General features: G+C 38.6%; 1 protein-coding gene across 3 annotated transcripts; it reads left to right on the top strand.

The window, feature by feature from the left end:
* Positions 1 to 7,526: 7,526 nt before the first annotated feature.
* acsbg1 (acyl-CoA synthetase bubblegum family member 1) lies at positions 7,527 to 14,668 on the top strand. Of its 3 annotated transcripts, none has more exons than XM_043228230.1 (15): positions 7,527 to 7,668; positions 8,621 to 8,726; positions 9,474 to 9,529; positions 9,659 to 9,930; positions 10,022 to 10,110; positions 10,773 to 10,893; positions 10,983 to 11,063; positions 11,151 to 11,300; positions 11,900 to 12,076; positions 12,887 to 13,065; positions 13,160 to 13,393; positions 13,505 to 13,722; positions 13,830 to 13,969; positions 14,052 to 14,298; positions 14,406 to 14,668. In XM_043228230.1, exons 2-15 carry the CDS (start codon positions 8,665 to 8,667, stop codon positions 14,480 to 14,482), a joined length of 2,103 nt encoding a protein of 700 aa, XP_043084165.1. In that variant the 5' UTR covers positions 7,527 to 7,668; positions 8,621 to 8,664; the 3' UTR covers positions 14,483 to 14,668. The 3 variants fall into 3 exon arrangements, with proteins under 3 accessions (XP_043084165.1, XP_043084164.1, XP_043084166.1); XM_043228229.1 differs by having other exon boundaries at positions 7,529 to 7,668; positions 8,431 to 8,726; XM_043228231.1 differs by lacking the exon at positions 8,621 to 8,726 and having other exon boundaries at positions 7,531 to 7,668.
* The last annotated feature ends 61 nt before the right edge of the window (positions 14,669 to 14,729 follow it).

Below are 14,729 nucleotides of genomic sequence, written 5' to 3'. Positions count from 1 at the left end.
GAAAAATGCTGAAACCCTTGGTGAAAGACAGGGGTCATTCTTATGCTCAAATCATTTGTGACAGCCAAGGCAGTATCTCTCCTGCAAGCAATGGTTAATATACATACTGGCTGGTCAACATTCCCATTCAGGTTAAAGTTAACCACGGTCTCTGGTTTGTTCAGGCAACTGAGAAAAAGTTATATACTGTTACAGACGGGCTGTAGTCATCTCGTAGTCATGCAGCCAGTCTGGCAGGATCTTCCAGCTGCTTATGGTATATATATTATAAGTCCTTATAAACTCTTCCATGCAAAAAAAGTCTGTTGATGGCCGATCGGTGGTCTAGAGTACAGGGCTTTATGATCCTCTGAAATATTTGTGCTGGGCATGCTGTGAAATCTGGTGTGCTGAATCTGACCTGCTACAACTGAGCGCAACATGTTTCTGCTGGTGCACTTGGCAGTGATTCATATATGAAGAAAAGATAGTGTAGGTTCGGTCTGAGGCAGTGCATATCAGCCGAAGGGTATGTCGCTGCGGTAAACGCAACAGGTTCAACAGGTTTGTTCCCATTACGTCTTCTCGTACACGCTGCTGATTCAGACCAAGTGGCATTTTCGTTGTTTTTCCCCAAAACACGAGAGTGTATTTTTATGCTATATCACACAAACTGCAAACTACGTTTTCAACTGTAAATAAATCACTGAGTAATTCACAGGATTTTAAAGAATTATTCATTTAACAAAGACATGTTAAGAAAGCAGCGTCGAGGAGATGCAAAACAGAGGAATCAACAATTCATGCTTTTACAGAATAACATAGTGCCCAGAAAGAAGATGTTGAAGTCCAGGAGTTTCTCGACCTGTGCGATGTAACAAAGACCGAATGCAAGGCACACTGACTTTTGATGAGGCTTTCCTCCTCTTGTGAAAAGACACCTAGATGCTCTACCAGACTTATATATCTCAATACTGGCTGTATTCTGCGGGAGCTTGAGCTGTAGACATCTTTGAGCAATGCCTCCAGAAGAGCTAAGAAAAACCTTTGCCTCTTATTCCCCTAGAAACTTACCATGACATGAACCGACTGCACCAGAGAGAGAGAGAGTAGGAGACAGCACCTCAGCTAATTTTCACATCTTTCACTATTTTTGATAATAAGTCCACCCTCCGGAGTTTTTGTTTGAGCTCTCCTTGTCGTGTAATTCTTCACTCCGTCACAATATATATATATCTATATATATATATATATATATATTGTGTGTGTGTGTGTGTTTTTTTTTATTATGAATGACAGAACCACAATAGGCTATCATATTATACTGTTAAACTACCATAAACTAAAAAGAAGTTACTGAAAATAAATCACTGAAAATCTGAGAAATGCATGGGGTTTTAAAGATCTTTTATTAAAGAATCAAACGTACCATTCAGAAAGTCGTGCTTTAAAAAAAAGGAAGAGAGAAAACAATTATCATCAGCACTGGAAAGTTACACAATTAAAAATGAATGCTTTTATAGATATGTTCATTAATGTTCATTAATGTTTATTAATGTTAAGACCGAGTTTAAGCACAGAAGATTTGTTGTGGGTTTGTCTTTGTCCAGAAACAATGACTGAAAGCTAAGTAGACTCTACTGAGAGACCCCCGCAGACCAAGATTTCTGAAGCCTCCGCTTAAATGGTTAAACAACTTTAACTTCAAACGATGCACCATTATACTTTGTCACCATCCAAAGGCACCCAAACTGAAGATTAATCTTTTACTACATCATCCTTATATAAGAGATTTTGGGCAAATCAGTGCTGAACCTCAATCATCATCAGTGTTAAAGAGTTAGAAAACATCAATGACAGAAAAAACAAAACCCTGATCTTTGAAGAATGTTGGTCAAGAAGGTGAAGCACACACTTCTGAACGTGAGTTTGTGATTGAAAGATCAAGTTTCAGCGATTCCAGAAGTCTAGAATCATCTCCTGTAGCTATTACATAACATGAAGAGTGTGTCAGACAGAAGATGTGGGACACTTTCCAATGAGTGTTTTTTTTGTCAGGTCTTGTCCAGCCCAGAAAACAGCCTTTTCCTGCGGTCATGCAGTTGTTAAATAACGGCCTTCGGCTCAGTGTTTCATAGATGGATGAATTGCTGGTGATTGAGTTAAAGCTCTTCTTTGACAGAAATCTCTTTCTTGCGATGTCTAAAAGATGTTTAAATTTTGTATTATGTGGTCCAGTAATGATGTACAGACGTGTACTCGCCAAAAAATCGCTCGCATGTTCCACTCATTCGTGGCAGAAAGCACTGCGTCTCTCCTGTCATCAGGTGTTGATATTATCACAGTGCAGTTTTGTGTAATTACATCGCCATTCAGAGTAATGGTGTTCATGATCTCTAATGTCGTGTTTAAAAAGACGTCTCAAAAAATGCTTCGCTCCCAAAGTTCAGTGATTCTTTCAGGTTCTTCGAGTCAAATGGACTAAGCTCTTAAGCTTTCCCTGGCCATTATATGTAGTTTCTTAACACAAATGTAGTATTTGCGGGCAAATTAAGATTGAGGCACTTACAATGAAGAACAACAAAACTGAAAGTGAATACCTTGAATATCTCGGCTCTTCTCGCTTAGGCTGAGCTGAATCTCAGCTGTAGAGAGTGCTATGCTGCGCTGTACTTGAGCACATCATTCATGATATTTATCACGCAGCTGTTCAAAGTAACTTTGCCTCTCATGTCTCTCCATGGTGTAAAAAATTGCTTTTTTTTCAGCTACTAGAAAAACAGCTGAAGTTTGACGATCTTCTGATCCTCTGCATGTATACAGACCGCTGAATGAGTGACAGTCCAAGTTTCACTGGCATGTCAAAATTCATTTTTCATTCAGCTTAGGATTTCCAGGTCCTTTCGGCGGCTGTTTGCTTTACACATAAACAGTACTACTAACACAGACTTATTACTATACATAAAACACAAAACAAGAACCACATCAAATATTTTTTTAATGGAACTCACAGAAGTCTCATGCAAAAACCACAAAAGTCTTGCATATTAAAGGATCTTTAAACATATCTCCTTTTTTCCGTTCACAAACCTCTCTGTTTTCGGTGCATTCAAATCAAAGTTGATGTTGTGGTGTAGTTTTCTAATTTGGACAAACTAAGAACATTCCTGGTCCTCTGCATGCGATCCTGAGCTCTTCTTTCTTCCAAGTGAAGAAAATCTGAGAAAACCATAGATTTATATTCTGTAGAGGAGGAGACTTAAAACCAACTCCAATCGGCTGTCATGAAAAGTAATACATTAAGAACAAAAACCAACCATAATTCATATGTGTTGTGCAAACCTTGTTGTTAGACAGATCTGATTGTTTGAGGTTTTAGGACTAATACACCGTGAACAAGACATGTATAGACACATAAAGAAAACATCTTTGTGCATTAATAGCCAAGAGGGCATGATAGCGTGATGGTGGAAATACTGAAATCTTTGTCTGTTAAATTCTTGTATATATTTAGCCTGTGTATAATTCTGATAAGACCCTGTTTCACAAACAAACAAATATGTAATGATGTTATCTGACGACAAGAAAATTATGTATGCTTCTTTCCACACCAATCAATATAGCCTATATGATTAAAATAAAATATATAATTATTTTTATGCAATTATAGAAGCTATAGAAGTATAATATTTGTAGTGTAAAATGTATTTATAATGTAATGTATGAACTACAAATTATTTTTCATCTGAAAATAAAACTCATAGAATTTTAGGATTTTAAAGATGGTCTTTTAATAAAGAATAAAACATATCTTTGACAAAAAAAGGATTTAAAGTTACATGTTACAAAAGTTAAAGGTTACAAAATTAACAAATGAAAGGTTTTACAGAATAGCAGCATTCAGGAAGATGTTAAGTCCAGAAGATCTGCCGTGGGTTCCTTGTCTTGGTCCAGGTAACAGTAACTGAAGTCTATAGACTGTCTGTCAGGTCTGGTTCCATTCTTATGTAAAAAAAATTCTTCAGGTATAAAAAAAAGCTGAATTAAGAGAATTGTTAGTTGGAAGTAAATATCTCTTCTGCTGCCACATGTTTGTTTCGTTCGATTGTTATCTGGAGCACTGGATGGGGTGATGGTGAAAGGGTTCAAGCTGTTCTCTGTCGAAAGCGTTAATTGCATTAATTAATTGCATTAATTAATTGCAATTAATTGCCTCTTTGGTCTCAGCGAGACATACAGCGCATCCTCAGCCATTTGTACACACGGCGAAACACAGTGAAGATTGGGCTTAGGTTTATCTGACTTGGAACCCAGTGGAAGAGAGTGCCTGTATTGCACTGTGCTTGGACACTCTCATCATTCATAATAGTTATATTCATGTTTATTATAACGTTGCCATTGATGGTCTTCATGGTGTACAATAAAATTTCTTCAGGTATTGTAAAAAAAAGTTGACTTATGAAATTGACTTCTTCTCCAAAGGTAATAGGCTATGTATATACACCCGACACTTCCAACATTAATAGTTTAATTTCAAACAACGATAGACAGAAATTTCCAAGATTTCTACCAACAGACCCAAGCCGGTGCAAAATTAGTTTTCTAATTTGGACAAACTAAGAACATTCCTGGTCCTCTGCATGTGATCCTGAGCTCTTCTTTCTTCCAAGTGAAGAAAATCTGAGAAAACCATAGATTTATATTCTGTAGAGGAGGAGACTTAAAACCAACTCCAATCAGCTGTCATGAAAAGTAATACATTAAGAACAAAAACCAACCATAATTCATATGTGTTGTGCAAACCTTGTTGTTAGACAGATCTGGTTGTTTGAGGTTTTAGGACTAATACATCGTGAACAAGACATGTATAGACACGCAAAGAAAATATCTTTGTGCATTAATAGCCAAGAGGGCATGATAGCGTGATGGTGGAAATACTGAAATTGTAAAGGTTACAAAATTAACAAATGAAAGGTTTTACAGAATAGCAGCATTCAGGAAGATGTTAAGTCCAGAAGATCTGCCGTGGGTTCCTTGTCTTGGTCCAGGTAACAGTAACTGAAGTCTATAGACTGTCTGTCAGGTCTGGTTCCATTCTTGTGTAAAAAAAAATTCTTCAGGTATTGTATAAAAAAAAGCTGAATTAAGAGAATTGTTAGTTGGAAGTAAATATCTCTTCTGCTGCCACATGTTTGTGTCGTTCGATTGATATCTGGAGCACTGGATGGGGTGATGGTGAAAGGGTTCAAGCTGTTCTCTGTCGAAAGCGTTAATTGCGTCACATTGCTCTTTGGTCTCAGCGAGACATACAGCGCATCCTCAGCCATTTGTACACACGGCGAAACACAGTGAAGATTGGGTTTAGGTTTATCTGACTTGGAACCCAGTGGAAGAGAGTGCCTGTATTGCACTGTGCTTGGACACTCTCATCATTCATAATAGTTATATTCATGTTTATTATAACATTGCCATTGATGGTCTTCATGGTGTACAATAAAATTTCTTCAGGTATTGTAAAAAAAAGTTGACTTATGAAATGTTTTACTTCTTCTCCAAAGGTAATAGGCTATGTATATACACCTGGCACTTCCAACATTAATAGTTTAATTTCAAACGACGATAGACAGAAATTTCCAAGATTTCTACCTGCAGACCCAAGCTGGGATTACTGAAGACCCGAGACGAGGGATGAAATTTTTGACATCCTGGTTTGAACACCATGCCCAAGAGCCTAAACAACCACCTGTACCCCAAGACCCCACCATCACCCCCACACCTGTACCCCAAGACCCCACCATCACCCCCACACCTGTACCCCAAGATCCCACCATCACCCCCACACCTGTACCCCAAGACCCCACCATCACCCCCACACCTGTACCCCAAGATCCCACCATCACCCCCACACCTGTACCCCAAGATCCCACCATCACCCCCACACCTGTACCCCAAGACCCCACCATCACCCCACACCTGTACCCCAAGACCCCACCATCACCCCACACCCGCACCCCAAGACCCCACCATCACTCCCACACCTGTACCCCAAGATCCCACCATCACCCCCACACCCGTATCTCAAAACCCCACCATCACTCCCACACCCGTACTCCAAAACCCCACCTCAACACCTCAAACTTACATCTCAACATTTGAACATCAATAATAAGCCAGAGATTTAAACTGACAGCAGATAAACATAGACTTCATTACACCAAGAATATAAAATACCTTGCTGTAATCACATGCTCATGTGAATCATTGAAACGCTGGTGTATTGAAGCGACTCAGGTAAAGACATGATAACTGTGTAATTAGATCTTCCTACTTTACATAATGGACTGACAATTAATAATCCTTAGATCATTCATTAATAGGATGTAATTCTACATCTACTATTATATTTTTAAGTTAGCTTTGGGTAATGAAGTATCAGGACATAATAGGCCAGAAATTAATACATTTTGTATGATGGTTGTTGGTTAAATTGCTTTAATTACTACATTACTTCTCAGAATCTGTAGGAAATTATTCTCATTACATCATGGTAAAAAAAATTACTTTATCTTTAATCTATTTCAAACTAGCGGGCAGACAGCACCTTTTTTAAAAAATATATATATATTTTTGGATCTGCCATTGTTCGTATATGAAATGACGAAAGCGAGATTAAAATACAGAGATTGCAGATTTGATTAATGTCACGTCTTTGGACTCTGTGTTGTTGTTTTTGTCTTGTGCCATGTGCTCTGTGTGTCCTACATTCGGTTCTTGTTAATTGTATCATTGTCTTCAGCTGTGTCTTTTGTTAATTTAGTCAAATTACGTATATTTAAGTCCTGTGTGTTTCGGTCGTCGAGGTTTATACGTGTTGGTTTTTGTTCTGCCTGCCTGCCTGCATGTTATTGTTTTGTCCTTTAGAAGAGGATTTAAACTCTTTAAGTTCATTTATTTTCGTCGAGTGCTCCTTCACGCTAAACCACACCGTGACAATTATTATATGAATTTATGTTTTCCATCCATTTCTCATTTTGGCCACCAGAGAGCCACAATACGCTGTTTATGAAGCCATATAGAAAAAAAAATCAACCCTTAAATGCATTCTAAAGAAATGCACAAAGCCTATTATTCATTTATTTTCAATGTACAGAAGATGATCAAATGAAAGTAATACTGAAAAATCAAATACAATGGTGGACGGTCCAAATGTCCAAAACAACTGGTCACTGAATTTATTGTATACCTATATGTTGGACATTATCATTGTCTATTTAGATATTGAAAAAAGAGTTTCGTTGAAACAGCTAGTTATTAATTGTTATGGTAGGTTTGTCTGTTATATTCGTATACATATTTACGTCAAATATATGTAATGCAGGATTCCTGTTTCTAAAAAAAAAAACTACTAAATGCAATGTTTCAGATGAATCAGTCATGCCCGATTTATGAAAGATTCACTCTTTTGAGTCGGTTCTTTTGTATGAATAGGTTCAAATGAGTTGCTCGCCCACTGAATCATTTGTAGCGATCTTTTCTAACGGTTTTACTTCGGAACACAGAAATCAAACCGTTTGATAACGTGGATGTTTACCTATAATTTACCCTCGGAAGCGTCCTGTCGTTTGCCAGAGGCGAAGGGGGTCTTTACCACCCGCGCGTGCAGCTTTACCTCAATTCACTTTAATACAGGTAAGACAGGTTCTTCCTTCTCAAGAGAGAAAACACTGACAAAAACAGTGTCGCATTGTTTGGCAAGCAGAGGACTTTTGGTCGGATAACATGACCTCATTATGTCACGTCATGTTGTAACTGGCCATTATTTTTAGATCTATACGTTTCTTCATGAAACATAAATAGTGCAATTAAAGTGGTGATTTTGTTTTTTTGGTGAGATGACATAAAATGCCAGGCTGGCATTCTGATATCATAAAAAACGCATTAGACGTTTTAGAAAAAGAACCTTATTAAGCAAAAACTTTTGTCAACACAATCAAAGTCATGCAGTGCAAAAAACACATAATGTAGTAATATTACATAATAATAGAGGACCAAAACCCAATATAAGTAATACTGTTACCTTGAAAAAATACAAACAATAAATAAATATCTTTCTATCGATGGCATTTTAGCTGCATTTAGAGTAATTATGATGTATAACTGTTTTTCAAAAAACGTACACCAACATAAACACAAAGAGAACATTGCCAAGAACTTTTGACCTTTCTTTATCACGGACACTCTTATTTGTAACTGACCCATAAATTGCAAGCTTGTTTGCTTTGTAGCACTGAACAGAAAGAACCTGAAAATAAGTATGAAAATATAAAGTTCACACAAGAGCAGTTCTGCGCATGGAACAAATTATGATTCTTCCTCTTGAAAAGACTGTAAGACATTTGCATATGAAAGCCCACAAACTCATTAATATGCACTATGTGTTTTCACCCAAAGACATTGCACACAGAGCAAATTTTTGCCAACTTAACTCAAGACAAAAACTTCACGACCAACATGTCCCAGAAACTCAGCATATGCAGAGCATCATAAAAATAAGCACGTAGCTGGAGTTTTTCGTTTGGAGAGTTGTGCTGGTAGCCTCGTGGAGCTATTCATTGCGTCATTCTGTCCTCATTATGCCAAGAACTGGACAATCTTTGAGCAGTTCACACCAGTCCTGCGGTCAGCATGAGCACAGACACTCAAATACACCAGCAAACCGATCCAACCAATAACCAGCTTGGAAAAAGGTATGTGGATGTGTTTATTATCATTTGAATTTTATGGCAATGCGTATACAGTTTAAGTAAAAGGGTCATTTCTATTTGAAGCCTACAATTTTAAAAAGTAAAGTTTGTAATGCTTATTTTGTCAATTTTTTCCAGTAATTTTAAGGTTTGCCATTTCATTCTCTAAAAAAATGGAAAAGTGGAATTTTATTTTAACATTGCGACACCTTTGGTTCTTAAAAGAATTGTGAGAATTTGTGTTATGTTCAACTATGGCTGCCACAGATAAGAATGAGCTGTGATGTCTTTTCTAAAGAGTTTGGCAGAATTGCTACTTGGGAAAAAAAACTTGTGCTTTTGACCAAGCGCTCTTTGAATCAAAATGAGCAGCGGAAATGAAATCAGCTCAGCTGGCAGTGCTGGCATTCTAGCTCACAAAGAGCATCAAATCTGTCATTTTGTAGGGATGCCAGTTTTAAAGCAACCTAATGTGCCCTCTCACTTGTGGCTGTTACGTCAAGAACTGAATTGAAAGAGAGAGTAGAAGTTTCCATGACTGATGGGAACTAAATTCACACATTTTGTGAGCTCCCTTATGTCAACAAAGCTGCTGGGGCTTTAGTACTTAGTAACCCAAACGTGTCATTGTGGGAGCCTACAATGCTGTTGAGTGCTTGTGATTCATGGGTACAGCAGCAAGAGCTGGGTCTGACTGCAGGGAGAGCCAGAGTCCAATGCTATCTAACAGACCGGCAATCTGTGTTTCAGCTCGGACTGTTCACCCATGACAGAGGTTTTGCAGCAGGATGTTGGGACTGTATCGTGTAAGTAGAGTAATTGTTATTTTGTTGAGTACATTCAGAGATCAGGATTGTATACTGACCTTCTAATCATGTTGTTCACATCATCAAATCTGTAGTCATTGAACTGTGATGCTCTCTGATTCAATGCAGCGGAGGAAAAGAGCATTGAGGAGGTTCTGGCAGGTGCAGAATTGGCCCCAGCCCAATCCCTGTGGACTACAGAGGCCAGCGGATCAGTTCAGCTGAGAATGGATGAACTTTGTCCAGAACAGCCCATCACTGTGCATCAGATGTTTACCAACTCAGTTCAGAAGTACGGGAAGCTGACCGCTTTGGCAAGCAAAAGAGGAAACAAATGGGAAAAAGTTACCTTCTCTGAATATTATCACCTCAGTCGAATTGCTGCCAAAGGCTATTTGAAGGTGATCATAAAGCGTTTTTTTTTTACGCTAATTTAACTTGCACAGCTCATTCTCATGCAATTTATGCAGTGATATTTGAAAATTGTCCTAGCTTGGTCTGGAGCGGTTTCACAGTGTAGCCATCCTGGGATTCAATTCTACAGAGTGGTTTATCGCTGCAGTTGGAGCTGTCTTTGCAGGGTGAGAAATACCCATAGATTTTATTTACTTCAAGCTTAAAAATTCCACACTTTGTACTACAAAATCGAAGTGCAGCTTATGGCGTACTCAAACTGCATCAGTTACTCTTTCCAATATGTGACAGAATGCTTAAATCCAATTGAAGGATTAAATGCATCACCTTTTGTCTTTCGGATCAAAAGGCACAATGCAGAGATCAGCTGTATGACAATTGACATACTGTTTATAACAGGGGTCCTCAACTTGGACCTTCACGTTCCTGAAAAGTTTAGCTCCAACTCTAACCAAACTCACTTAAACAGGCTAATCAGTCTTCCTTGATCCAGGTTGGACCTAAACTCTGCAGGGAGGTGGATCTTGAGGACCCATGGTTTATGCTGGATGAAGCCCAGCGTATTGAAAAATGCATTATTTAAATTGGGCCTGTCCAAATATCACAAAAGCATACAAATCTAACTTTTTCAGTACATGTACTTAGTGTGAAACACAGAACAGAATTACTAAAAAGGACCCTAAGTTAACAATCTTTACGGTAGAAAGCTTGTTTACACATTGGTCAAGCTGTTGCAGGGGCCTTAAACACTAAAAACAACTTTAACAATTATTAAGGTGGGAAGGGAGTATTAGATCAACTATCAAATCTATATTTTCGTTTGTGATAGGGGTATAATCGCAGGTGTCTACACCACAAACTCACCAGATGCCTGTCTCTATGTTGCTAAAGACTCAAGAGCCAATATCATTGTTGTGGAAAATCAAAAACAGCTGGATAAGATTTTACAGGTAACATTTATTGTGTTTTATGTTCTCAACCTGGACCTCCTCATATACTCAAAGAGCAAGCTAATTAATATTCCTTTGTGTCTTTTTAGATAAAAGATAAGCTTCCACACTTGAAAGCCATAGTACAGTATTCTGGATCTTTGAAGGAGAAGTTGCCCAATCTCTATTCGGTGAGTGTATGATTTAGAGATCTCTCTCAGTTAGCATGTAGGCGAAAGTTACCCAAAGAGTTACCGTACATGTTTGTCTTTGAACAGTGGGAAGAGTTCATGGGACTAGGACTGGAAGTTTCCGATCAAGAGCTAGATGAAGTCATCAGTAATCAGAAAGCCAATCAGTGCTGTGTACTTATTTACACATCTGGAACAACTGGATCCCCGAAAGGAGTGATGCTAAGCCATGATAACGTAAGCTGCTATGGAAAATTACATACAATCACAATGTTTTGCTGCAGATTAAAGCAGTGGTTTACCACTGGATTAAAGGAACACAGGTCTGGCGATAACACTTTTAGCATAGCTTAGTATAGATCATTGAATTCAATTAGACCAGTGGCATCACATTTAAAAATAACCAGTACACTTCTGTAGTTACATTGTGTACTAAGACCGGCGGAAAATAAACAGTTGCGATTTTCTAGGCTGATATGATTAGGAACTATACTCTCATTTCGGGCTTAATAATCAAGGAAGTTTGCTGTCGTTCCATGGCCACAACAGGTGTAGTGATATCATACATAAATAGCAACTTTTAAATGTAACTACAGAAGAACTACAGAATCATTTTTTAAATAGGTTATTTTTTAATGTGATGCTACTGGTCTAATTGAATTCAACGATCTATTATAAGTTATGTTAAAAGTGCTATCACCAGACCTGGAGATCGGCTGAATAAATTCCAAAATGGTAAAACCCAATTTATTAACTCTGGGGGAGTTAGAGAATTAACCTATTTTCAAAAAAAGTGGAGTGTTCCTTTAATGATATTAAATTCTGGAATCTTATAGATCACATGGACAGCCCACCATGCAAGCAGAGCTGGAGATATGCAGCCAGCTGAAATCAGACAAGAGTCTCTGGTTAGCTACCTTCCTCTCAGCCATATTGCCGCCCAGATCTATGATCTCTGGACAGGGATCCAGTGGGGGGAGCAAGTTTCATTTGCTCAGCCAGATGCACTAAAGGTAAGAACAGAACTTTTGTTCAGCTTTAGGCCAGTCAGTCTTACTCCTGGAAGGCCACCTTGCTGCAGAGTTAGCTCCAGTATGCCTCCACTTTCCTCCAATCTTACACACTCTACTGGAAGTTGAAACCCTGCTTTAGATGCTGTAAATGGGGTCATCATCAAATATCAGTGTTGTTGTCAAGACCAGGGGCCTCATTTATAAAATGTTGAGCAGAAACCATCCTACATTTGATCTTACAATCATTTCTTGAATATGCGTACGTGTGATTCATAGATCGCAGTCTTGTATACGACTCCTAATTAATGTCATGAACATAGAATATCACCAATCATAATTTACAGCAGCGAGCTGCAAGAATAGACACTTTATAAATGAGGCCCCAGCACAGGACAAGTAGATCAATTCAAATCAAGTCCGAGACCTGCATTTTGTTGATTATGTACATTATAATCAACCTCCAACCAAGATTCCTGGTGTATCACATCATAGCCGAATATGGCGATTACCAACAGAGGCTATAGCACCTGAATGCACTGTTGGGTGGACACCGCTCTGGTTATGCTGTGGGAAATGTTTTCTTGGGGCACTTTAGGCCCATTTATCTCAATAGCACAATTCCTGACAGCTATGAGGTACTGTATTAGTAAGGACCAAGTGCACCCATTCATGGCAACAGTGTTGCCACTGGTAATGATCTTGGACTCAGACTTGAGACCAGACTACTATAGCACTGTCAAATGTTGTAAAGGATCGAATTATGCTTTACATTGCTCTGGTGTTTACATGAAATTGTATGTTCCATTTTAGGGGACTTTAGTAGACACGCTTCGAGAGGTAACCCCTACAGCCCACATGGGTGTTCCTCGTGTTTGGGAGAAAGTTATGGAAAAGATCAAAGAAGGCATTTCACGGTGTGGATACATGAAAAGGAAACTGGTGACATGGGCCATGTCTGTTAGTCTGGAGGCTAATCAAAGGCTTGCCAAGTATGTCAGTTGTTTTACAGTATATCACTACCCACATTAAATTCAAGTTATTAAATTTTTTCTTATGATTTTATGATCATTTTCTTTCAATTAGGGATGAGGACAAGTCATTCCTCTTCACTCTTGCAGACAGTTTGGTCTTGCAGAAGCTTCGTGCTGAGCTGGGCTTCTCTAATTGTGTGAAGTTCTTCTCTGGAGCAGCACCTATTGGAAGTGAAACTCTTCAGTTTTTCCTTGGCCTCAACATTCGTCTGTATGAAGCCTACGGCATGAGTGAAAGCTCAGGACCTCATTTTATGTCTGGACCGAAAGCGTACCGATTTTCAAGGCAAGCCTTCTAACTGTGCCTCAACGTAGAGGTTGAGTACCTTCAATGTGAAAGCTAACGATTAAGTTAACAAGTTCACTGTGTATGTAACAATTCCCAAAACTCTTCTAGCTGTGGAAAGGTGGTTCCAGGCTGCCAATACAAACTAGTGAATGTAGATGCTAATGGCATTGGAGAGGTGTGTTTCTGGGGCCGCAATGTCTTCATGGGATTCCTCAACCTGGAAGATAAAACAAAGGAGGCTTTGGATGAAGATGGATGGCTCCGATCTGGAGACTTGGGAAAGGTTGATGAAGATGGTTTTCTTTACATCACTGGAAGAATAAAAGGTAAAGGATGCTATTTTGAATCCTACATATTTTCTACTAGCTTTGATGCTATAATTAGATTCATATTATCTAAAAATGGTATTACCATTCTATCTCTGTCCATTCAGAGCTTATCATCACAGCTGGAGGAGAGAACGTTCCACCACTTCTCATAGAGGACGCTGTTAAACAAGAGTTGCCAATCATCAGCAATGCCATGCTGATAGGAGACAAGAGGAAATTTCTATCCATGCTGCTAACACTAAAGGTAAACTATGTCTTGAGAAAGACTCTGGCTTCGGTGGCTCCAAAACCATTTAGGTTAATCTATTATCCCTTTCCTTGGATAGTGCACAATCAATCCAGAGACTACAGAACCCACTGACATTCTTAGCTTGGAGGCTGTGGAATTCTGTCAGCGGCACGGCAGCCAATCGACAAAGGTGTCAGACATCATTGGAGGAAAAGACAAGATAGTGTACCAGTCCATCGAAGAGGGCATCGCTCGTGTCAACTCTAAAGCAACCTCAAATGCCCAGCGCATTCAGAAATGGACCATTTTAAGGAAAGATTTCTCAATTGTTGGAGGAGAACTAGGTGAGTGCTGTGAACACGTATCCTTTGTCCAATGGGGATACAATTTTACTTCTATTGGAACTGGAATAGAGATTTCCAAAAGATAACAGAATTATGTAACTTTTCAGGTCCTACAATGAAACTACGTCGCCCAGTGGTGTTGCAGATGTATCAAGGTGAAATAGAGTGCTTTTACACAGAATAGGCAACCTCCAGACTGGCTGTGTCTCTGTTAAAGATACTGCTGTTTTGGCCAAACATATTTTAGAGTTATTTTATAAGCAAAAAAACACTAAGTCACCTAATTTTAGTTTAATCGTCTGGATATGCTGGATGTTTAATATTCCTGTTTTGACCAGATCTTACAAATAAATATTGTCTATGTATTTACTGTATATGGTAATGCTAGTTTATGCAGTATTATAATGATCATATAATAGTGCTCTGTAAAA

The sequence above is a fragment of the Puntigrus tetrazona genome, chromosome 25, assembly GCF_018831695.1.
Source record: "Puntigrus tetrazona isolate hp1 chromosome 25, ASM1883169v1, whole genome shotgun sequence".
In the NCBI taxonomy this organism is placed as follows: Eukaryota; Metazoa; Chordata; class Actinopteri; order Cypriniformes; family Cyprinidae; genus Puntigrus; species Puntigrus tetrazona.
Note: the sequence above shows the minus strand (reverse complement) of the source record. Positions and strands in the feature narration are given on the sequence as shown.